Below are 23,447 nucleotides of genomic sequence, written 5' to 3' on the forward strand. Positions count from 1 at the left end.
TGGCGCACTCGTCCCATACAAAACTCTCCTACGGCTCGTTTTGTACACTTGGGACACGTGCGCCAAATCAACCCTTATAAAACTCGTTCTTTAATATACTATTTTCGCACGCATTTAAGCGTCAAAAACAGGGATTATGGTTCAGGTATAATAAATATACATTTTTAAATTTATTTTGCACAATAATAATTTAAACTTTTTTTTTAATTGTCAAGTAGGTAACTAGCTTTTTTAAAGTAACATTAGTGGTTTGATTGAATTAAAAAGAATGCTAAAAATGACTGCTCAAATATGAGTAGTTAGGTACTAAAGTAAGAAGTATGTAAGTATGCAGTATAAACTTTAAAATGTAACAAATCATTTCATGTGTAAAACATACAGGTGATTAATTAACATATCAGTTAATATATTGATGAAGAACAGTCGACCGTTTTAAGGACCACTCCGTCTAAATTTTTGCTTGCTACAGAGAAAGGAAATGAGTCCATTCCATTACAAGCTGCTCCAAACTCTCCTTTTCGTGTGCTAACCAAAACTGCTCCGAAAAAATCAGGATATTTTTTTACAATTCTGTTAATTGCCACCTTCGCTGCCTTTGTTGGAGTTGCCCCTCTTCTCATTTCTTCAACAGCCAGAAAACTAAAACAAAACAAAAACACATTTACATTTCGATATTATAATAAAATAATTTTAAGACAATTTTGAACATGATAAGTTTCTCTATGGATAGGTACTTATCTGGTATCCGCGCGAAAAGTTCGGATGGATTTATCTCTCGTGTCTTTCACGTCACAAATCTGAAATTTTAGGATGTGAATCACAGGGGGAAGTAATTCAGTATAGCTGTCACATCATTACTCTGCCCCCAATTACCCCCAGCCACCCCCCACTTCAAAATGTAAATAACACCCTATCTTTTTTAATGAAGGATGGTGAAAGACATCTTTACGTCTATCTATAAAAAAGTGACAGGTTATAAAAATCCAATTTGTAAAGCTAGAGACACCATAGATAAAGCCACTCGAACTTTTCGTGCAGACACCCGGTATGTAGGCATACGTACCTAGGTAAAAATCTCATCATTATGTCTCCATCGCCAGTTGCCACAGCTGCTCCAACTTCGTTGTCGGCATATGCTCCGGCACCCGGAATAGGAGAATCACCTACACGTCTGTCGTTGAAAAAATATTTATGTAACAGATAGGTATATCTGGCGGACTAAATTCTGTATCCACAATGTAAAGTGCTGTGGCTTATTCTTCGATTAAATATTGTCATCATGTTTGAAACAGAAAAAGTGTGAGCCTTTTCCCAAGGAATAGGTATGACTATTTTAACGCGCGAAAAACAGTCGAGACGCGTCTGGGGATGTGTCGAAGTGGCCAAAACCGTACATTACCAGTGTCGGCAAAGGAAGTGAGTCTTCCGCGACGGATCTAGAAGCGCCTAGGTGTAGATCTAGATCGACATAAAGTCCTAAACAGTTCTAGGAACCGGGACCAATCGGATAAAAGAAGATGGCAAGCGAAAACAATGAATGGGAATCAAGCGATAGTGTAGATATGCAAATTTAAATTGATTAATCTTTAAATATTAGTTTAGTCGACAATCAAATTAGTTATAATATTTATTTTTTTTAAGTTTCTTGAAATTGTCGAACGTTACATCTGTACGTTGTTACACTATTAAAGGTGTAACCACTTCATCTGTATTTTCCAAATTTGTCATCATCATTCAACATTTTAAAGTCATTTTGAAACTAACGAAATTTACCCTGGAATTTTATGATTTGCTCCATTCGTAGAAGTTCCTGCCACAATGTTACCATTTTCGTCAATGGCTATCATGCCTATGGTATCGTGATTGTCAGAGGCGAAAAACTTCCACTCTTCTTTCATTGGTATATCGTTAGGAAGGTCTATTAGTTTGTATGGTCCGCATGACGTAGTAGGATCAGGATAAACATTCTACATGTTAAACAGAAAAATGATTACCAATTTTTACACAATAAACAAAACCTAAAACCTACCTGCCAAAAATTCGGTTGGCAACGATTTGCTTGCCATTTTTTCCAAAGATCAGTTGAGTAATTTGTGGATAAAGATTCTTCCTTAAAGTTGAAGTTTTTTGCGAATTCTGTAGCTGAGTCGCCCACCAGAAACGAATGTTTGGTTTGTTCCAAAACAAGACGTGCAACGCTAATAACATTTTTAATTCTTCTTAACCCACCTACGGCTCCCATATTCATTGTGGCCCTGTAATTAAAAAAATTATCATTTTTTCAACTCAGATACTTGCATACCCGTCAAATATCATTGCGTCGAGTGTTGTTTCTCCATTTTCGTCAGGACTTCCACCATATCCGACAGTATGATCACATTGATATTCTTCACAAGCTGTGCAACCAATCGTCACAGCATCTAATGCGCTGAGAGAGCCTTGCTCCATGACTGACCAAACTGCAAATACACATCAGTTTAATTTCTGAGAAATCATTACCTACTATGTATACATTTTTGAACCACCTACTAATAAATAACTAAATTATAAATAGGTAACAATTTTTTCCAAAAGTGAATGAAACATATCGTGAACCATTGCCTTTTATTATATTTAAAATTCTTATGACTGACCCAGCAGATAACCAGCATTCAGGCTGTAATAACGAGCAAATAGATGGTAGGTAATTATGTGAAGGAATATGACAAACCTCAAACCCCAACTTGACTATTGACCATTCACTCCGCTACTGCTGTTACACAAATAATATCTATTGTTATCTATTCCCAAACTGTCCAAGAGACTTACAAACAATAAGACAGGTTCCAAACAGATGTTAGTTAAGTGGTAGGTAGTTAAAGTTATGATGTTGGAGTTGGAGTATAGGTACCTACTTACTCCAGGACTCCTCGGAGGACGGTGGGGGATTGTCAAAATCTGCATATTTTATTTTTGGTATGTATTTATTATTATTACCTACCAGTATTATTCCTATTTTAACTGAGTATTATTTACGAAACACTTAAAAATAAGCTTTATTTTTTATTTATTTAAATAAAATTAAAATTTATTGCATAGTTATCTAGTAAGTTTAGTTCACAGGTTTAATTTTATGCTTATTATTATTTTTATTACCTTTTTGTGTCGCTTGGGTAAAATTCCAGGTGTTCATCACAATTGGAATGGAGGCGTTGAGATAATTAGTCATCAACACCACACAAGCAAGACTTAATTTAAGATGTATCATTTTTATTATTTCAGTGGCGCACCTTCCCCTAAAAATTAATATTTCTAAATAATTTTCACTTATAATATCCCTAGTGCATTGATTATTTCCGGAAATTTTTTCGAATGCATTTCTAAAACGTATTAATTAGCCCGAGTGGAACACGAGGGCTAATTACGTTTTGGAAATGCATTCGAAAAAATTTCCGGATATTAATCAATGCACGAGGGCATATTCGGTAAGAAAATCGCAACGACACGGACATTATGCTTCTTAAATTATAAATTTTTAAATCATACGACACTCATTAAAGACCAATAGAAAAATTAGTTCACGAGCCATAACCAAGACAACAACAAAATAAATGATTTTGATTGGCTGAAAAAATTTCCACTTATTAATCACAGTTAGGTGGTCTACCTACAAAAAATTTCCAAGAAATTTTTTTGTTGCCATGGTTATGGCTCGTGAACTAATTTTTCTATTGGTCATTAATGAGTGTCGTACGATTTTCAAAAAAAGTTATTTGTTGACGGTTATATTTTTTTATATACAGGCGGACCAAAATAATACGGTGAATTCATCATCTTCTGGGAATAATAGGGAAAATGTTCAAAAAAATCTATCTTAAATAGTGATTAGGAAAGAAGCAATTTAAACTGACCAATCCTGTTGCTGACGTTAAGTTATATCTTTAGAGGGTAGCGCCATTCCGCTGCACAATTTTTCGCCTCGAAATTAAAAGAGAGGACATTATCGGCACCTAAATCCTGTGAGTGTGACAAAGATAGAAGTATACACAATTTTCAGGGATGTTTGTATCGTGTCAAACAGATGAACTTAACATTGCTCGAAATTAAAAGAGCACCGTTGGCGATACCTTTGTGATATAGTACCTTAACTGTCCATATAAGACAAGCATATCAAAATATTCTGAAGAAGTAAATATTAAGCGTTTTTAATGACTTTTTTCTACTTTGCGTTCGTACTGATGCTATTACGATACTGTTTTGCGTATCGTAATAGGAAAAGGCGTGATATAATAATAATACTAAAAACAGTGAAATTTAATTTTTTAATGTTGACGGATACTGTGGTCTCGGTCTCGCGGCCTTTAAAATATGTTGCCAACTGGCGCTAAATTCCCCAGACTTTCAAATTATTTTTTTTCATTGAAAAAGTGGCAAAGTAGAAAAAATACTGTATGACATCTCGTTTATAAGGCATTTTATCGCACTTACTCCTTTAGGGCACTCCTCGCTACGCTCGTCGTGCTCTAAACCCGTGCGTGCGATCATAATATACTATTGTAATTGTCAGAAATAATTTATTATGACATTGGTAATATTCAATTATTATGTCTTTGCAACAATCAAATTTGTTTCGATAGTTACTAATATCATTTTTTAAGGTAATTAGGTAATTTTATATCTACAAGCGATTGGTCAATTAAAAACGTTCTTATTTTAAAATCCAATGAGGATGGATTTTTAATAGTATATTATGCAACAAGATTTATAAACGGCACTTTAGACACGCGAAGCGTAGCGGAGCGAGTGTTTAATAAACAAGTGTCTAGAGTAGTTTATAAACGAGTTGAATACTATACTTTTTCTACGACCAAATTAACAAATGGAACACACAAACGAAACAAGCAACTTTTTTATTAAACGTTAATTTAAACATACAAACTAAATGAACATACCAAATAGGAATATACAGGGTGGTCCAACACTTACCATTTTTGCGATTACACGTTTAATAATTGTCCAAAAATTCTGAAACTCGGTAGGCACAATCTACAATTAATATTCTATGATTGAGCATGATCAATTTTTTTCAATTAAATTTTTGTGATGGAGCTAACTTTATAGCGATTTAATATCAAATTGGTCCAAATATTGAAAGCTTTTTTTTTCTCTACTAGTTACAGAATTCCTCACCTTTTTGATTGATCCACTTCCGACTTTGAATTATAATTAGGTAATAGTGAAAATTGCGATCAAATATCAAGCTAAAGAAAGCTGGAATCCAAGACCGTTTATGGTAGAGCTGAATAGGACAGCTCGTAATGTGATGGCCCCCCAATAAATCTTTTTGACGCAGGGCTGTCGGCTCCCCTAAAACCATTTTTCAGGTCAGTACTGGTGAAATTCCAGTTTATGATAGAAACGATTCGCAGCAAGTAAAGGATTTTTCTTTAAATGAAAAATAGATATTTTAGAAAACTGAATATTGAATAATTTCAACTTCATTACGTAATTTATTTGAAAATTTCTTCAGAATGTTTGCCGAAATTGCTAGGCGTAAAATAGTCGAGTTCGGCCCTGACAGGGTAAGTAAGTACCTGCAGTTTGGCGATGGGGTAAATCTTACTTCTGGTTTGGTTTGTGATTAGGCACTTAGTTAAATTCCTGTCAGTTTTGCGGCACCTTCTTTAATTGCAAATAAATCGGCAATGTGATGCGTTTTAATTTTTTTTATTTTCAGATTTCTGTTTTCTGTATTAGTTTGAACCTATTTAGATTAAAAAAAAAATTTTGAATTTTGATTAATTTCACTTTATCGCCTCTTGACGCGAAACCCAATTGATAATAAATAAAATAATGGGACAGGCTTAGGTCTAGCTCCATAATGTGCGTCTCTTCCTAGCCAAGCGTAAATTTTTTTGGATAATTAGAAACCGCGTAATCGCAAAAATGGTAAGTGTTGGACCACCCTGTATATATTTCTCAGGATACAAATTGTTGGTGGCTTCAGGTCCATATTTGAAAAATACACGGCCTCCTAGATTCATAAGAGACTCGTCTCTTATCCGGCCTGCCGCATTCGTAGTTCTAAGCAGTATTTTTGTTTTATAGGGTGCGCCACAATACGGGGCTTATGTGTTGTACTGGTTGCCTGCCTTGCAGGAAATTATTGTTTTATAGAGGTGTTTTCAGCATTTTTCAACAGTTTTAACGTACACATACATCTGACACTTTTTCAAAATCTCAAATCAAAAACATTTTTTATGAACGGTAAATTTAATTTCAACAAATTTCTTTTTTATTATTTTTTGTTTTTTGTCTGTGAGTGCAAGTTACAAAAATTTACAATGACAGGAAGTTCTAATTTTTAAATAAGTGTCTCACTCACATTTTACCATGAACAGGACAATGAATTAGTGGATTTCCCGAAAGATATGAGGCCAAGATATTCTTCAAAACAAAATTTATACTTTCCTTTGGAATGCTTGGTAGAATTTCTACTATTATTGAAATTATTGTAAATTGTATAGTTTGCGAACGAGAAATTGGAATTTAAGTTTCTTCACTTGCAATGGGTTTAGGTTTAGATTGTAAAGATTATAATATTGCTAGTTACTAAAAAGGGATGCCGAATATCGGCAAAATGCAGATTGTTTGTCCCTCCTGGAATAAACTGCTCATAGTCGTAAATCTTCATTATTATCTATAATGTTTAACCTACCCAAAACCCATTGCAAGAGGCAAGTGAAGAAGCTAAAATTCCAATTTCTCATTCCCAAACTATACTAAACCCACAAATTGATCATTGGGGTAACTTAGCCTTCCTCTATCTTAGTAATAAATTAATTCCAGTAACGGGATTTTCTTTTTCGAATTTGAATCTTGTAAATGTGACAAGCAATAATCACATCCATGGATTGCCTTCGTTATTTTCATAATTAAGTAGCCACATAAAAAAGCTGTTGCCGCCGTCTCAATTTGAAAATTGGTACTTGGCAAATAACTAAAAGAAGACAATTTTTCTAGTTTTTCCAGAGAACTATCTTGCAAGGTGACTGAAATATTTACATTGGTCCTTAAATTTTGGAATCTTGGTAAAATTTTACTACTTGCATATTCTGCGGCACTCATGATATGATCTCTCAGTCCTGTCTTCGAGTGTCTTCCATGCCGCATTTAAAGTGATATCATTGGGTAGATTATGATAAGAAGTGTTAACTTTATGTCGTGAACTAATACAACATTTTTTCTTTGTTTGTGGCATTTTTTAAAGTTTCAACTGCACTTAGTTTTTCAAATTGACAATTTATTATAACGGGTGACTATTAAAATTTTCACTTAGGGTTGGCTATGGATCATTCTTTGTTTTCCGTTGCACCTTAGACACTGACAAGTTTGACATTTCAAAGCTATGTTTCAATTGTACTGACTGACATTATTGTCGTTCGTTCTTGCGTGTGTCTAAAGTAACATAAAAAATAAAAACTCGTTCAAAGCCAACTCCAAGTGAAAATTTTAATAGTCACCCGTTATAAAATGTCATTATTCATACGTATTTTTAGTTGCATATACTAATATATGGATCACATTAAAGCCGCTAGATTGACATACTATACGGGGAATTTTCTATGGGGAATTTATGGGGAATTTTCAAAAACAGACATTTATCGAATGCGACAGGCCGGATAAGAGACGAGTCTCTTATGAATCTAGGAGGCCGTGGAAAAATACAACGAATTATTCCACTGCAATGACGTTTTCTTTCACGCCAGATGCGAAACTGATAAACGTCAAAATACCAACTTGATCTAGAGCTAAATATGTCCAAAAAATTCAAGCCGTGTTTAAAGAAACTTCGAGCGTGTTTAATAACCCGAAAACGCCCGAATGGACACCAAGTTGTGACTAATGAACAATCGTTTTTAAAGTGACGTTTTGTACACTATTTGTCAGTGCAAAATGTGACACTTTAGAGAAGGAAGTAGAAAAAAATATTTTTCCTATTATTCCCAGAAGATGATGATTTCACCGTATTATTTTGGTCCGCCAGTTCTGATAGATCCTGTATATTATTATACACGTGATCAACAATGACTGAGTCTGTTGGCAATGAAACAGTTGAAAAATATTGATGTTTTTCTGTTTCGTAATTGGTACTGACCGGATGTTTTAACTTGACACGACATTAAAAAAAAATTAGGTTATGTCGGGTATGTTTATGCACGGTTTATGCTAATACAAAAATGACCCTTTGATGGTAAACGTCAAATTCACCTGTCAACTCTGTCAAAGCTGACAACCGGAAATGCGTTTAGATCACAGTGGTACCAAAATCATTCAAATTTTCATTGTTACCAACAGACTCAGTCATTCTTGATCACGTTGTAGTTATAATAATTTTTCTTATAACCTTACATAGGGAACTAAAACGTTAAACATAGGACCTAGCTATCTGAGCTTATGGTATTGTGTGTTGCATAACATTAAATTTTCGCTGGAACTCTACGGTGAATAATCCTGTATATTAAATGATCCACGAAGGGGATGAAAATGTATAACTGGCTGCGTCTCAATGTTTGTAAGGCCGATTATTATTACTCGTGAGTCACCTGTACCGGGTGGGGCATCGTATACGCGCACGCGAGAAATTGCAATTTTTAATTAAATAAAAATGTCGAAATTTTTCACAGTTACTTGGCTATTGGTAAGGTACATGTAATAATTTTTTGATAATTTTTCACTTAGAAACAAAGCCAAAAAAAAAATAAAATGTAAATTTCAACCAAAAATCAAATTCTGATTTTTATACTGATCTACCCAGATTCATTTCCTATAATTATTTACGAAATCAGCGGAAAAAAACACCAATTAGATTTTGAATTAAACGCAGTTTTACATTTCAACTTTCAAAATCATTTTTATTTATGATCTGCTAGTTGTGCTGTTGTAAATTTAGGTGACAATGGAAACTGTCAATTTTATGGCAAAAAGGTTTAAAACGGTCGGTTATACCTTTTGTTGGGAAATTATACCATTGTGCCATAAATCACGCGTCTGGTTTGCGTTTAAATAAAAAAGCGAATTATTTAGCTAACCAAGTCAAAATTTGTAATTGTGCCACCAGGGTTTGATGCGCTATCAGATACAGATTCATTTAGTGTAAAAACTTTATAGGTAAATTAACAGTTAATTTCAGAAAACTAATAAAACTGTTACGGCCTTATTTATTAACAAATTTTGTTTTTTTAAATTCGCAAGTATACCTTATCAATAATTAGTTAGGTATATAAAATTTCGACAATTTTATTTAATTAGAAGTCGCGATTTCTTGCGTGCGCGTATACGATGACGATGCCCCACCCGGTATGTGGAAAAGGAAATATTTATTTTGTGGTGTCTGTGGTTACGGCATAATAACTTTCAATAATCTTTAGGTTATGTCACGTGTTTTGTATTTATAGATAGTAAATTTTGCAGTTATCTACGTATAGTTATCAATTTAAGTGAGTGCGTGGGGTGAGTTTAAATAACTGTTAAGACGATTACCTTAATTAATGCTGAATTTTGCAGATAACTTGACTGGTAGTACGTTGATGTTTTGTTCATTTGCTTTCGTTTTTAAAGTGATGACTATCTTAATTTTAAAATGACAACATCACACTACACAGAAAACTATTATACCATTCTCAAATGTAGCCCAGATGCATCTTATAAAGAGCTGAAACAAAGTTATCAAAAACTGATAAGAAAATATCATCCTGATAAACATGGAGGGTTAGAAAAGAATTTTCTTTGTATTGATCAAGCATGGAAAACATTAAGAGATGAACATTTAAGAAGTGAATATGATGATTACTTAAGACAACAAACAGAAATAGAAGATAATATTTTCGTACATTCACAACTAAATAAAAAGGATTTGAACTTTGATAAGAAAGATATGATACCTTACCCTTGTAGATGTGGAAGTTCTTTTATAATTTACAGTGAATATCTTATAGAAGAAGAGTGTATTATAGAATGTAATGAATGTACAAATTGTATACTCATAAAGTGAGTATACCTGTACAAGGTGAATAATAAATTATGGTTATTCTACATTAAGTATCAATAAATTTTTATTTAGGTATTAGTTTGTCCCATGTCAGAAATCTAGTGGAATGTTTTCTTAAATTTTATGCGCTTGTGGCTGTAATGAAAGTGATTAATAGAATAAAACATTGTATTGTGAGATTGTGACTTGCGAGTTGCAACAGTTGTGACATGTTAGGGAATTAGGGACACGAAAACTTTAAGGTGGTAGAATGTTTTCAGACATCTGTCAACAGTGTCAATGTCAACTGTCATGCTGTCATTGTCAAATATTGATTCCTGAATCAGGTTCATTTTCTCTTCGATACGTTTAGTAATAATGTCGAATTTTGGTAATGCCTTTGATCAATCGGAAGTGGACCCTGCTGCAGAATTCTTAGCTCGTGAGCAAGATGAGTTGGCAGGTCTAGAGGACGAAGTTAAGCCTGCTGCAATTTCCGTACCCGTTGTTAATGGTGGTAAGCTGAACATTTGCCATCATGTTTGAGGGGCGTATCAAACACTGTTATAATGCATGCTAAATGTTTCTTATGCTGTATTAGCATGTAAGATCGTTAGTTGGTGTATTTTAAGTTTATCGCTTTACCTGTAGATGATCCAACCAATTCGGCGAGCAGTTTCGAAATGGTTGAAGGTTTTGAAGATGGAACTTCAATAAAGAAAGAAGAAGTTGATGGTATGTTGGACATTATTGATTCTGAGATTAGTAAGATGAGTATGACTGTATTCTATCACTTAGTAAAAAGAAGCTTTGTATGAGTATCGAAAAGTTTTTGCATTAAGAAATCAAATAATAATTTGAATTCCATTATATGAATGACTAAATATTTAGATTTTTATTTAATAGAGTTCGTTAATGGTTAAATACCTATGTATAAGAAATCATATCAAACATTTTTAGTGTGGTATAGACGGATGTAAAAATATTCTGATATGTAGGTGGTGACATGGCTAAATTCTTTTTCTTTTTTATTAAAATTTCACATATTTTGACAGTCATAAGAATAACAACATACTGAACAATCCTTTTGTAAACCATATTATCTTCCTTAATAAGGCAAATAAATTTTTAGCTGTTCTTATTGGGCTAGGACAAAACAATGTTGTACTGATACATTAGCATACCTGGACTGTTGCTACAATTTTTTGGATGATGTGTAACCAATTTTTGTTATGAAATTTTTACTGCAATTGTACCTATTTAAGTATGTAAAAGTACTCCAAACAGATTAATTTTGATTGTAATTATATCAGTATCCTTTATAAACATTTTTGTCAATATTAGTGATTATTCATGTAGAAAATATAATTTACTACATACAGTCCACGCGTTTTAGGAGGTGCTTCGGAACGGTTCGGTAAATAAGAGTCGTTGCAGTGGCGTAACAACAAAGAATTAGATCGAATATCTTAAGTTTATTTTAAGCTGTTTGCATTTCCAGTTAACTGTCTACCTGTGTGTAAATGATAGGCCTTGCTTTTATGATTTTCCGGGGTTAAATAATTCCTGGACATTTCTTGAAACTGAGTCATAAACCTATCGGTTTTTAAAACTTCGCCACTGGGACTTTTCAAACAGCAGGCTGGCGCGCTTTCATTGCGCATCCAAGCTGCTCGCCATCCTAAAACGCGTGACCTGTATCTGTATTCAGTTTTTGAAATCTATTTGTGTTTGTGGAAGCTCTTATAATTAATGAGTGTCATGTCAATATGCGACAAGAAATTTTTATAATATGGTAATATACAGAGTGGATGAAAAGTATGGTGACGTCTTTCGTGAGCCTTAAATATTAATTTGATGAAAATTTTATTTATTAAAAAATTAACGAAACAGGTAAATACCTAAAGAAATGGTTTCAGAATAGCAGCTCTATACTTTTTAACTTCCACACATAGGCATGCACTTTACTAATATTCGCTTTCTTTTTTCTTTTTCTGTTAGATACTCTATTTGAAAACGATCCTTTTAGTGCTGGTAAGACATTGCCTGCTGCATTTTTTCTTTATCAATCTGTCTGTTTTGCATGATTTTACCATTTTGTCTTCCTTCAACAGATGCCTACCTCAAAGCCGAAAATGACACACTCAGAGGAGGTAAGTTTATTGTAAAAATAAATTATTGTGTATGGAACGAACATTTCCTTTTTGCGTATCATTTATTATTATATAATTATATTTTAGAGCACATTTTGTAATGATAAGTAATACAGGGTTATTATAAACGATTGTCGCATCGCAGTTGACGTTGAAAACCACACAAATTTTGGATTTGCCGCCAGCCTCGCAACGTTAAACAGATTTCCTATACCGCCTGTATCGCCACCTATCGGCGATACTAGTCCCACTGATGTAATGAGGCTTGTGGCACATTCAACTACGTCACCAACGCCAACTGCGATGGAACAATCATTCATAATAACCCGGTACATAAAGGCCATTCAAAAATCAAAAAACCACCGACGCCGCATTTTCCTCGATAATTACTATCGGCAACACTGTTTAGTGTAAAATTTGGTGAGAATTGTAATTTTAAGGTTAAGTGTTTATTAAATGTCTTGTTTTTCTGGGCATGTTTAAGTGAAAATAATAAGAATCAATAAATAAATGAATCGTGCTGCTAATAAAACAATACGAACGGAATTCAAAGCAATTGAATTTTATTTTGAATCAAATAAATGTCATAATTTATAGTTACCAACATAGTATGAAAAAATATGTACCTAGGGTTTTTTAAATTTTACCAACCTAAAGCAACAGGTGGTGGTTTTTTGATTTTTGAATGGACTTTAGTTCGAAGGATCTATTGAATTAACTGTTTATTAATAGTAAAAGCATTAAAAATGTATAATTTACTTTCTGAACTTGGGGACTAACTACAATTTTAGCAAAAATTATAAAATCTTTTTATTTTGTTACTATAAAAGTAATTCTAACAATTATCGATGATTAAAGATGATTAAAAAACTTATCAGTTCGTAGTACGTATCTATAAAACATCTCTTATTCAAGAAATGAGAAAAAATAGTTCATTTCTCACCAGAAAATTGAAATCAAACTTTTAGGCCCGGTTGTATAAAGCTTAGTTCACATCGTGTCAGCTAACAACGCGTCAAGTCGGAAATCCGCCCATTTGATTGGCTGATTCAAATAAAATATTAAATATCCTCCAATCAGATCGCTTGACATTATGTTAACTTTAACAACGACTTGACATCGCTTTATACAACCGGGCCTAAATATCCTTCAATCAGATCGCTTGACATTATGTTAACTTTAACAACGACTTGACATCGCTTTATGCAACCGGGCCTTTGTGTTGTTTTTTTATTTAAATTTAATAAGTTTGGTTATTTGCGTGATGTTTTGTTCGAAAATTATTTTGTTAATACTGAATGTGTGGTGGTATCGACGCCACATTTGACACGAGGATAGGTAAACGACGCATCAGTTGACAAGGGTGATGTTTAAGATCTAATTGTATTCGAACATTATTATTAAATTTTTATTGGAATTTTATGGCAATGTCAATAAGGATAGCTGCTCTTAATAATCATAAGAGTTGTGTTGTAGTGTCACCTTCACCTCCACCTTTAAATAGGGAGGTCAGAGAAGAACCGGAAAAAATTAAAAAGTGGCGAGAAGAACAAATTAAACGCTTGGAAGAAAAAGGTGAGTTTCTCTATTGTTTTTAATGAAAATATTAAAGTACTTGAAAAATGTAGATGTGGAAGAAGAAAAAAAGAAATTGGAGCTTCGAGACATCGCTCGTAAAGAATTAGAAGATTGGTACAGAAATCATGAAGAAGCCATAGCTAAAACTAAAGCAGCAAATAGGTAAGTTGGATCTTTTCTCCGTTGCGTACATAATTAGTTTCTACTCTATTTTCTAAATGCCGCCCTAGAGATGCAGCAAAGTAAGTAATAGTGCTTGAATACAAAATTTTAATTTTCACTTTGCTCTAAATCGTTATTATTTCAGTTTTATGTGCACTAAACTGTTTTGAAATCTACAACGTTACTTATTCATATAGATTAACAAATACTGCAGAATTTTTTGTTGCAGTAGTGTTGCAATAGTGTATAACAGTTATTTCAATTAATAAGAATTAAATATTTGGAATTGTAAATAAATTTTAGTAAATCCTGAGTGAACAATAAACTAATGTACTGTGGATTGTGGAGTTGCTGTGATGATATTTTTTTAACATTAACTTTTTCAAGTGTTCAGTAGTATTGGGTGATTCAAAATGGTTGTGGATAAATATGGCAACGAAGTACAAAAATTTATGTGGCAATTCTGTAGGTTGACATTTCTTTGACAGTTCATTGTCGCGCAATTTTGAAAATTGTCAAGTCAATGTGCAATACTATACTCCGTCCAGTGAGAGATTTTAATTATAGACTTGTAACCCAGCACTACAAAATGCACTAGAATACATTAATTATAGCATAATTTCAGGGCAAAAAATGTTACTGCTTGAAGGTAAATAATAGTTATTTAAGATATAATGTAAAAAGTTATCCTTTATTCCACGAACGGGTGTAAAATACGAGCGAGTATTTTAAAGGATGTGAAAGGGACTTTTTACACGTGTGTCTTACAACATTTTATCAACGATCGTGAGATCGTCGCACCGGTTTTAACATAAATTTGTATAAAATAATAATAATTATTGATTCATTTTTTTATGAATAACCAAAGTCGTTTGAGAACCACGTCGTTTAGCAGCCTACTTGTAAACAATGTTTCCAACAAATTGTATTGTTGTATTCTGACAGTTCTGTGCCATACAATTTTTATGGCACAATTCCATCACTTCACTAAACCTCAACTTTGACAACGACTTTTAGTGCACAAAGTGCACGATCGTAAATAAGTAAATAATTGATGCTAGATAGTTCTTTCTCTGCGTAGAATTTAGTGATTTTTATGTCAACCAATCTCTCGCTGGACAAACTATTGGGTCATTCAAAATGATTGTGGCTAAGTATGACAATTGTGTACGAAAATTTATGTGGCAACTGTGTGGGTGGGATAGAATTGACATTTCTTTGACACGTCAGAGTCGCGCAATTTTGAAAACTGTCAAATCAATGTGCAATGGTATAAAAAAAATCAAATGCACGCTTATGAAATGTCATACAAATGTCAACCATACCCTACCCACACAGTTGCCACATAAATTTTCGTACACAGTTGCCATACTTAGCCACAATCATTTTGGATCACCCAATATATAAAAACAATCAAATGCACGCCTATGAAATGCCATACTCTCAACTCTTTACTTTATTTTACCCTACGGGCTTTAAAGGATTCCTATACTTTACACAGTTCTAAATAAACTTACAATTCCAAAATCATTCTTTTTTTTTTTTTTTTTTTTTAATTAACCTACATTTTCTTTTATTCCCCACCCCTCTCCTTCTCTATCCTTTCCCTCCTCTTCCATACCTCTTTCATCCATCCTATCTCTCTTCCGTCTTCGTTCAGTATTTCTCCCCGTTCCTTTTCCTCCCTTTCTCTCATTTCACCGCATCCTCTCCACATGTGCTCGATCGTCTCTCTCTCCTCACGGCACATCCTGCACATTCTTTCCTCCTCCTCCATCCAGTACTTGTTTTCTCTCTCTTCGTTCCCACATCTAAATCTCGCCATCATTTTCCTTTCTTTCGTGCTCTCTCTCCCCAGATACACCGGAACATCCTCTGTCACGCACCTTTCATACTCCCTGTTGTACCTCGCTTCTCTGATTCTCTCCCTTCTCTCTTGCTTGTCCGTATCTCTGTCCCTCTCGCTCAGCTCCGCACACATCCATCTTCCTTCCGCTCTCATTCTTTCCACTTCCTCGCTGGCATACCCGTTCCTCCTACAGTACTTCTCTCTCTCCTTCTCATCCGCGTTCTTTTTCTTTTCTCTATAGCACTCAGTCAGTATCCTGCATTCTTCCCTTCCGCCCATTCTGTCCTCGAACTTTGCCGCTCTCTTTCCCGCTTTTACTCTCAGCTTGCTCCTCTTGCACTCTTCCCTCACTATGTGCCCTGGTGTTTCTCTGTCCACTCCTAGCACCCATCTCAAATATTTCTCTTGCACCCTCTCCACCTCCTCCCGTTCCTTCCATCCCCATATCTCTGCTCCGTACATCAGCACGCTCTCCACCATGCTCTCGAACATCATCATTCTCCTCCCGAACTCGCCTCCCCACATTCTCTCTCCTATTCCCCACACACATCCAACTACCTTGTTCGCCTTCCTCACTACCTCTCTCACTTGCGCCCTGACTGTGGCTCTCTCGTTGAAGGTGTAGCCCAGGTACTTAAACTCGCTCACTCTTTCTATCTTGCTTTCTTCCCACTTCCACTCGCTCTCCTCATTCTTCCTCTTCCTCTTGTTGAACACCATCATTTTCGTCTTCTCTACATTCACTTCCAGCTTTTTCTTTCTCACATACTTTTCCAGGTTCCTCATCATTTCTTTCATCTCTCTCTCACTCTTTGCCACAATCACCATATCGTCCGCAAACGCCAGGCTCCATACTTTCTCCCTACCCACTACAACCCCCCCCCGCCTGCGCTTTCTTCAACATTTCGTCCACATCCGCTACGTATATCGTGAACAGCAGGGGACTGAGCGGGCAGCCCTGTCTCACTCCCTTTGTTGTCTCAAACCATTCGCCCTCTTTCTCTCCCACCTTCACCTTGTTCCTCGTTCTCGCATATATCTCCTCGACCTTCCGCACCAGCCATTCACTTATTCCTCTTTCTCTCATACATTCAAACATTTTCACTCTGTCAACCTTGTCGAACGCCGCCTTGAAGTCTATGAACAATGCGTACATCCTCCCCCCTTTCTTCCTCAATTCGTTCCTTGCTAAATGGTCCAGGATGTACACATTGTCCACAGTACCCCTTCCCTTTCTGAACCCTGCCTGACTATCCGGCAACACTCCCTTTTCCTCGATTTCCCTCTTCATCCTTTCGCTCAAAACAGACGCATACAACTTATACCCCGTGTTCAGGAGAGTTATTCCTCGGTAGTTTTCCGCTCTATTTTTCTCACCTTTTTTAAAAATTGGGCAGATTACGCCTTCTCTCCAGTCCTCCGGGAATCCCTCTCCTCTCCATACCCCATTCATCAGTTCTACCATTCTCTCTACCATTCTTTCAGTCCCATACATCCACGCTTCATTTTGCACCCCGTCCCATCCCGGTGCCTTTCTCTTTTTCAAGTATCTTATGTGTTTTCCCACCTCCTCCACTGTGATTTCTGTTTCCTCCATCACCGTCTGCTTCTCTTTCCTTTGTGTTCCCACCTTTCCTTCTTCTTTCCTCCCTTCCAGCAGTTTCATGAAGTACTCTTCCCATTCTTGTATTGTTATTTTCTCGCTCACTGGTTCCTTTTTCTTCCTCTCTCTGTTTATGTATTTCCACACCTCCCTCTCTGTTCTTATTTCTTTTATCTCTTTCTCCTCCCTTTCCCTCTTCTGCTTCTTCTTCTCTCTACATCTCTCTCTGTATCTTCTTTTCGCTTCTAGGAATCTGCTTCTGTCAATTTTGTTCCTCCTCCATCCTCTCAACGCCTTTACCACTTCCCTCTTTGCTTGCTCACATTCTCTGTCCCACCATCCATTTTTCTTTCCTGCCCCTTTTGCTCCCCTTACTATCACCTCCTTTTTCTTCGTCGCTTTCTCGATCACTTCCTTTAGCTCTGTCACCATCTTCTCTATTTCCTGCTCCTTGAATGTTGCTTCCTCCAGTCTCCTCCTATACTCTTTCACTCCATGTTCACTCCACACTTTTACTATCACCTTCTTCTCCTCCTCTCTCATTTCTTTTGAAAACTGTCAAATCAATGTGCAATGGTATAAAAAAAATCAAATGCACGCTTATGAAATGTCATACAAATGTCAACCATACCCTACCCACACAGTTGCCACATAAATTTTCGTACACAGTTGCCATACTTAGCCACAATCATTTTGGATCACCCAATATATAAAAACAATCAAATGCACGCCTATGAAATGCCATACTCTCAACTCTCCCCCACATAAATTTTCGTACATACTTGCTATATTTATCCACAACTACATATTTTGAATCACCCAATATATAAGCGTCGTTTTCATGGTGGCTTTACAAGCGTGGCTCGCTCGGCTAGCTTGGCTTTGGAAGAGTCGTTTTCATTTTCATGGTGGCTTGCTACTTCAAGACGACCACGCCAACGCGCATGCGCTATTGAGCGAGCTAGCGTTGAACTGTCCCATCAGCTTATTTGATTATGTAGTTGCGAGTTCGAGCGCATGCGCAAGCTTCCAAAGCCTGAGCGTGGCTTTGAAAAATAGAAATATTTCCTATTCTAGCAAAGTCCGAGCCACACCGCGGCGTTTTCTAAAAACTGTCCTCACATTGGTCGAGCGGTTTCCAAGCCGAGCGAGCCACGCTTGTAAAGCCACCATGAAAACGACGCTATAGGTTTACTTGGCAAAATTGGAATTAAATTGTTTTAAATTCCGTTCACTATAAAAAAAATTGAAAACTAAATGCATTTTGTACTGTGCTTAGAATGTTATGGATATTTTTAGTACATGCGAAGATAGATATTCTAAACAAAATCGTTTAGTTTTGAGTGTTTTGTTTCAATTTGGGTGTTGAAACTCATCTATCGACATTAATTTCTAACTGAACCGCAGTACGATTCCATCTTTGTTATACATTTTTATTGCAACAGTGCTTACGTTTTATTATTTTTTATCTACGATCGTGTAAAAAGTAGGCACTTTTTGCACTAAAAGTCGTTGTCAAAGTTGACGGTTAGTGAACTGACGGATTCGTGCTATAAAACTTTTAGTGCACGCTTTTATGGCACAGAACTGTCAGAATACAACAATACAATTTGTTGGAAACATTGTCTAGAAGTAGGTTGCTAAACGATGTGGTTCTCAAACGACTGGTTATTCATAAAATATTGATTCAATAATAATTATTTTATACAAATTTATGTTGAAACCGGTGCGATGATCTCACAATCGTAGATAAAATGTTGTAAGATACACGTGTAAAAAGTTCCTTTGTTGCACTCATATCCTTTAAAATACTCTCTCGTACCTCGGTCGTATTTTAAACCCGTTCGTACAATAAAGATAAATTGAAACAGATACATAATTTGTAAATAAAATTAAATAGAAATAGAATGCAAACATAAATCAACACAATTTATGTCCAAAATAGACACAGTCATAATTTCTTGATACACTTCATACCCTTAGACACATTTTCAAAGATATTAACATATGTAAAATATGTAGGAATGCGGAAAAACAATTTGTGGCAGAAGATGACGAAATTGAACCAGGAACTGAATGGGAAAGAATTGCTAAACTATGTGACTTTAATCCCAAAGCCAAGCAGGGTAGCAAGGATGTTTCTCGTATGCGTTCCATCGTCTTGCAGTTGAAGCAGTCACCGATCCCCATCAACAATAAAGCTTAGATCACCTTATTCTCTAAATATGTATTTATATGGCAGTACCACAAGAGTCTGTTAAATAATTTTCTGTAGATTCCATTTTATATTTATGCAGTTATCATAAACAATTGTAATTAATAAAGGAGTGTAAAAATGCTTTGTTATTTCATGGTGTTACTGCAGTTACCATGTAATCGTCCAGTGAAGTTGTTTTAACTTTTTGCATGTCTTGGTGATGTCTTGAAATATTGATGTTTCATCTAAAATTTTAGTTTTTACTTAGTTTATAACTTTAAGGTAGGTACTACAAACCTGTAATAGCACAATTGTAGAAAGTTAATATTTCTATTTTTTGACAGTTCTGAATGATCATCTTTATAACATCATCATTAATTTTTAAGCAGTTATCAAGCCTTAATTCTTGGAGGTTACACCAATTTTTGTTTTTCACAGAATAGCTAATACCATCACCACTTATCTGCAACATTATTTATTTAACAAGTAGGTACCTATTTCATAAAAGTATTGTCAAATTCCTGCAACTCACATTGGTGTTTGAGACAGTCAGACATCTCAATTCTTTATTATTTTGTGCTAAATATGCTAAGCCAACATCTGTGACATTACAACCTTCAAGACATAGTTCATGCAAGTTCTTACAGTTTCTCGATAAATATTCCAATACATTGTCATTAAACTGTTGGCAGTAGGCCACATCTAGCATCAATAAGTTTGTAGTTTGTTTAAAAAGATTTTTCAATCCTATAAGTTATATAAATACAAAAAAGTATATTTTGTAGATGTAATTTTACCTCTGCTTGAAAAGCTGTGATCAGCAGAATTTCTCAATCGAATATCAGTTAATTCACAACATTGCTGTAGCAGAACTAGTGTCTCATCATCAACATTTACAGATGATAAATTGATGTATTTTAAACTGGGAGACAGCAGGGCTGATAATATTTTATTAACAGGCAGGTCATTCAAAACTCTGCAGGTTCGTAATAGTTTTTTCAAAATTGTCTCTTTTATGTGCACTGGTAGATAGTGTAATGATTCCAAGTACATTACCACATTTGAAGCAACAGTTTCAACCGACCTTAAAATTAATGTCAGAACAAAAGACATAACCTGTCATTTACTTACAATGAAAAGAGGGAGCTAATTGGCGTTTTTCTTACTGGATGTAGTTTTGGCATTTTGAATAGCAGTTTACTTAGTATCAGTTAGTATATTCCAGACCCAATAATATCTTAATCTGTGGTATATTCTGTATTTCTGTCACAGGCCTTAGTACATTTCAGTAATAAGTAACAAACATTTGCATCCTGTTATGCAGCTGTTCGTTGTCTACACTATTGACGAATTATCATTTATCGCTCGGGGGCTCGGGTAACATCTGTATTCTGTACTTTTTAAAACGCGGTGAAGTGAGGTTATGTAACATTCACCCTTTTATGATTTGATTTGCGTCGAAACTGAATAACAATAACAAATAACTCTAACAGAGACAACTCAACTAGTTGTAAATAATTAAAAAAATTATTCCGAGACTAATTAACAAGGAACTTTCACTTAATTGCCGTTTTTTATTTTGATTTTTGAAACAAATGAGCAATTTTTTAATTGAAAAAATTAAAACGTCACCACATTGTTAAACTTTTGATTGTTCAAATAACTAATTGTTACAGGTATTTATGTAAGGTCTGTCACAACTCACAATATGATGAAAATTTGTAAGTAACAAATGAACTACTTCCAATGATGCTAAAATCGACATGACCAGTCTATCTATCTCTGTAGTCATGGCATACTGCGAGTGAGTTTTTATTGGAACACACGATACTATCGCGGCCATCCAAAAGTGAACGTTTTTTTTTATAGTTTGATATTTACTTTAAATCATAGGCGTCCTGAAATGTCAATGTTTGACACTAGCGATAAAAAATTTATTGAAACTATTTTTTTTAAATGCCACATCTCTCTCCGATGCAGACAGCTAGGGCTATTGCAAAGCTAGAAGAAAATTGGTCGTTGGCTGCTGTGGCGAGAGAATTACATTGCAGTAAGACTTGCATCTTCAATATAAAGAGGGGTTGGCAAGAAAACACGCTTGAGAGGCCAATGCGAATAGGTGTTGGAAAGGTTTCTTTACTAAAGTTTACTTTCACTTTAATAATGTATTAATTACTTCTCAGTCTCATTTTTATTATTACAACTTTTTATTATTAAAATAGTAACGCCTGCTGCACGAACGCCAATGAATACAGCCTGATTTAATCTAACGAAAAATACGGAAATTTTCGCAAGCTATCGTTCACTTTTGGATGGCCGCGATTGTACATAACATATTAAATAGAATGTGAATTGAACCTACTTTTACACCTAATGAAAAATTTTATTGAACTATTTATTACATATTAGACATTATGCACCTGCACTCTTTTGTAATAATTGTGCAAATCTATTGGTTATTAACAAAGACACATCTATAAACCTGTCAACACAGTTTGTTAAACATGTTTCTGTTTTACTGTCCAACTTATTTCCTGTTTTGTCGACGCACTTATCCCAACAAAAGTCGTTGAATTCATGTATCTACATAAAAACATAACAATAACTACATTAAATGTTTATTTACAAATACATTACTTGAGCATTGAATTGAGCTTTTTGTTTCTCTACCAGCAGAAATTCTTGCAATTCCTTGTCTCCTTTGTTATCAGTACTTGTGGAAAAAGAATCTCCGAAGTCAGTCATTTTTAATCTGAGTTACATGAAACATAAAGAGAGCACATAATTACTAAGGACGACTACTTTACCTTAATCAGAGATAACTAATATGAAATTTTTCTTCGCTCCCTTGAAGGTTAAAAAAAACACGCTTTCAACAACGTAACATTGACACGTACCGGCGTACCGTTGGGGGCGCCACTGCTGGGGTGCGTTCAGAAATGTGCTGTGGGAATAGGTAATGGTAAGGTAATGGTACGGTTGCGGTCAATAAAATCTGAGCAGCACATTTTCCTACTGTAAATAACGTTTGATTGTTGCTTAAGTACGGGTAGTCACCTGGAAAACTGTCATGTTGATGTAAACGTCAACGAAAAAAAATGCCACATTTATCTCTTGCAGAAAAAGTAAGGGTTGTTACATTGCTGGAAGAAGGTTGGTCAGAAAGGAGGGTAGCAGTCAGGTTCAACATAGCCAGGAGCACTGTGCACAATAAGAAAATGTGGAATGAACGCCAATCGTTTGAAAGGCAAGTCGGTAGTGGCAGGCCTAGAATCTCTACAGAGATTGACGATTAATTTGATTCAAGTTCTACGAGAAAACCCGTTCAATTCTGTTACCGAGGCACACAATGAAACAAATTTCCCAGGTTCTCTTCGAACAGCAAGGCGTCGTGTCAAGGAAGGATCGGAACTGCGAAATCATCCTGCAGTCAAAAAACCTTTTTTGACTCAACAAAAGAACACAGAGTAGGATAGTAGGATTCGTGTTGGAATATTCCCTAGAACCATTAGATTTTTGGCAGAATGTTGTTTTCACAAACGAGAAGATTTTTCAATCGTGCTATAACGATCGTGTTATAAAGGGTGTTTTTTTAAATTTGGCGTCGAAGTAGGCGTTGGAGAATCGATTGAGATCGCACCACTCGTATAAAAGCGTAAGATTTAAACAGCTGATCCGTGATCCGTAACCTGTGTAGTGCGTTCACAATCGACAGTTCAACGCCTACTTCGACGCCAAATTTAAAAAAACACCCGTTATATAGACCACCAAATTCTCGTTTTGATGAAAGTTATACTCAAAAAGTAGTAGTAAACGGTCGCTTTTCTGTAAATGTCTGAGGCTGGATTAGTGCCCAAGGACCTGGAGTTTTAACGTATATAATAGGCAGAAATAAT

General features: G+C 35.2%; 4 protein-coding genes and 1 long non-coding RNA gene across 6 annotated transcripts in view; 2 read left to right on the forward strand and 3 right to left on the reverse strand.

The window, feature by feature from the left end:
* LOC138133993 (uncharacterized) overlaps window positions 1-23,447 on the forward strand; it is a 237,460-nt gene that overhangs the window by 177,513 nt on the left and 36,500 nt on the right. The window lies entirely within an intron of this gene.
* Window positions 158-9,868, reverse strand: LOC138133988 (N(4)-(Beta-N-acetylglucosaminyl)-L-asparaginase-like). 2 transcript variants are annotated; one of them, XM_069052037.1, is made up of 7 exons: window positions 9,523-9,868; window positions 3,136-3,275; window positions 2,303-2,459; window positions 2,030-2,255; window positions 1,774-1,967; window positions 1,064-1,171; window positions 158-639 (listed from the first exon to the last, which is right to left on the reverse strand). In XM_069052037.1, exons 2-7 carry the CDS (start codon window positions 3,245-3,247, stop codon window positions 402-404), a joined length of 1,035 nt encoding a protein of 344 aa, XP_068908138.1. In that variant the 5' UTR covers window positions 3,248-3,275; window positions 9,523-9,868; the 3' UTR covers window positions 158-401. The 2 variants fall into 2 exon arrangements, with proteins under 2 accessions (XP_068908138.1, XP_068908139.1); XM_069052038.1 differs by lacking the exon at window positions 9,523-9,868 and adding an exon at window positions 8,483-8,584.
* Clc (clathrin light chain) lies at window positions 10,269-19,692 on the forward strand. Its single transcript, XM_069052041.1, has 8 exons — window positions 10,269-10,526; window positions 10,661-10,744; window positions 12,011-12,043; window positions 12,124-12,162; window positions 13,639-13,737; window positions 13,791-13,902; window positions 13,971-13,982; window positions 19,377-19,692. Exons 1-8 carry the CDS (start codon window positions 10,388-10,390, stop codon window positions 19,558-19,560), a joined length of 702 nt encoding a protein of 233 aa, XP_068908142.1. The 5' UTR covers window positions 10,269-10,387; the 3' UTR covers window positions 19,561-19,692.
* Window positions 19,620-21,085, reverse strand: LOC138133989 (protein AMN1 homolog). Its single transcript, XM_069052040.1, has 5 exons — window positions 20,683-21,085; window positions 20,349-20,635; window positions 20,084-20,298; window positions 19,849-20,014; window positions 19,620-19,796 (listed from the first exon to the last, which is right to left on the reverse strand). The coding sequence occupies exons 1-5, from the start codon at window positions 20,733-20,735 to the stop codon at window positions 19,720-19,722; spliced, it is 798 nt and encodes a 265-aa protein (XP_068908141.1). The 5' UTR covers window positions 20,736-21,085; the 3' UTR covers window positions 19,620-19,719.
* On the reverse strand, window positions 21,914-22,513 carry Tim8 (translocase of inner membrane 8). Its single transcript, XM_069052042.1, has 3 exons — window positions 22,359-22,513; window positions 22,189-22,303; window positions 21,914-22,134 (listed from the first exon to the last, which is right to left on the reverse strand). Exons 2-3 carry the CDS (start codon window positions 22,294-22,296, stop codon window positions 21,964-21,966), a joined length of 279 nt encoding a protein of 92 aa, XP_068908143.1. The 5' UTR covers window positions 22,297-22,303; window positions 22,359-22,513; the 3' UTR covers window positions 21,914-21,963.

Source organism: Tenebrio molitor, chromosome 6 (assembly GCF_963966145.1).
Source record: "Tenebrio molitor chromosome 6, icTenMoli1.1, whole genome shotgun sequence".
Taxonomy (NCBI): Eukaryota; Metazoa; Arthropoda; class Insecta; order Coleoptera; family Tenebrionidae; genus Tenebrio; species Tenebrio molitor.

Bases quoted from the DNA above. Each gene is read 5' to 3' on its own strand.
- LOC138133989 (XM_069052040.1), bottom strand. From the start codon at position 20,735: ATGCCAAAACTACATCCAGTAAGAAAAACGCCAATTAGCTCCCTCTTT. The intron at 20,299-20,348 runs GTAAAATTACAT...TATAACTTATAG, and splicing joins TCACAGCTTTTCAAGCAGAG to GATTGAAAAATCTTTTTAAA. The intron at 20,015-20,083 runs GTGAGTTGCAGG...ATAATGTTGCAG, and splicing joins TGACTGTCTCAAACACCAAT to ATAAGTGGTGATGGTATTAG.
- Tim8 (XM_069052042.1), bottom strand. From the start codon at position 22,296: ATGACTGACTTCGGAGATTCTTTTTCCACAAGTACTGATAACAAAGGA. The intron at 22,135-22,188 runs GTAATGTATTTG...GTTTTTATGTAG, and splicing joins AAGCTCAATTCAATGCTCAA to ATACATGAATTCAACGACTT.
- LOC138133988 (XM_069052037.1), bottom strand. From the start codon at position 3,247: ATGATACATCTTAAATTAAGTCTTGCTTGTGTGGTGTTGATGACTAAT. The intron at 2,460-3,135 runs GTAATAAAAATA...GTGTATTTGCAG, and splicing joins TACCCAAGCGACACAAAAAG to TTTGGTCAGTCATGGAGCAA. The intron at 640-1,063 runs GTACGTATGCCT...GTTTTGTTTTAG, and splicing joins ATGATGAGATTTTTACCTAG to TTTTCTGGCTGTTGAAGAAA.
- Clc (XM_069052041.1), top strand. From the start codon at position 10,388: ATGTCGAATTTTGGTAATGCCTTTGATCAATCGGAAGTGGACCCTGCT. The intron at 10,527-10,660 runs GTAAGCTGAACA...CTTTACCTGTAG, and splicing joins CGTACCCGTTGTTAATGGTG to ATGATCCAACCAATTCGGCG. The intron at 12,163-13,638 runs GTAAGTTTATTG...GTTGTGTTGTAG, and splicing joins AAATGACACACTCAGAGGAG to TGTCACCTTCACCTCCACCT.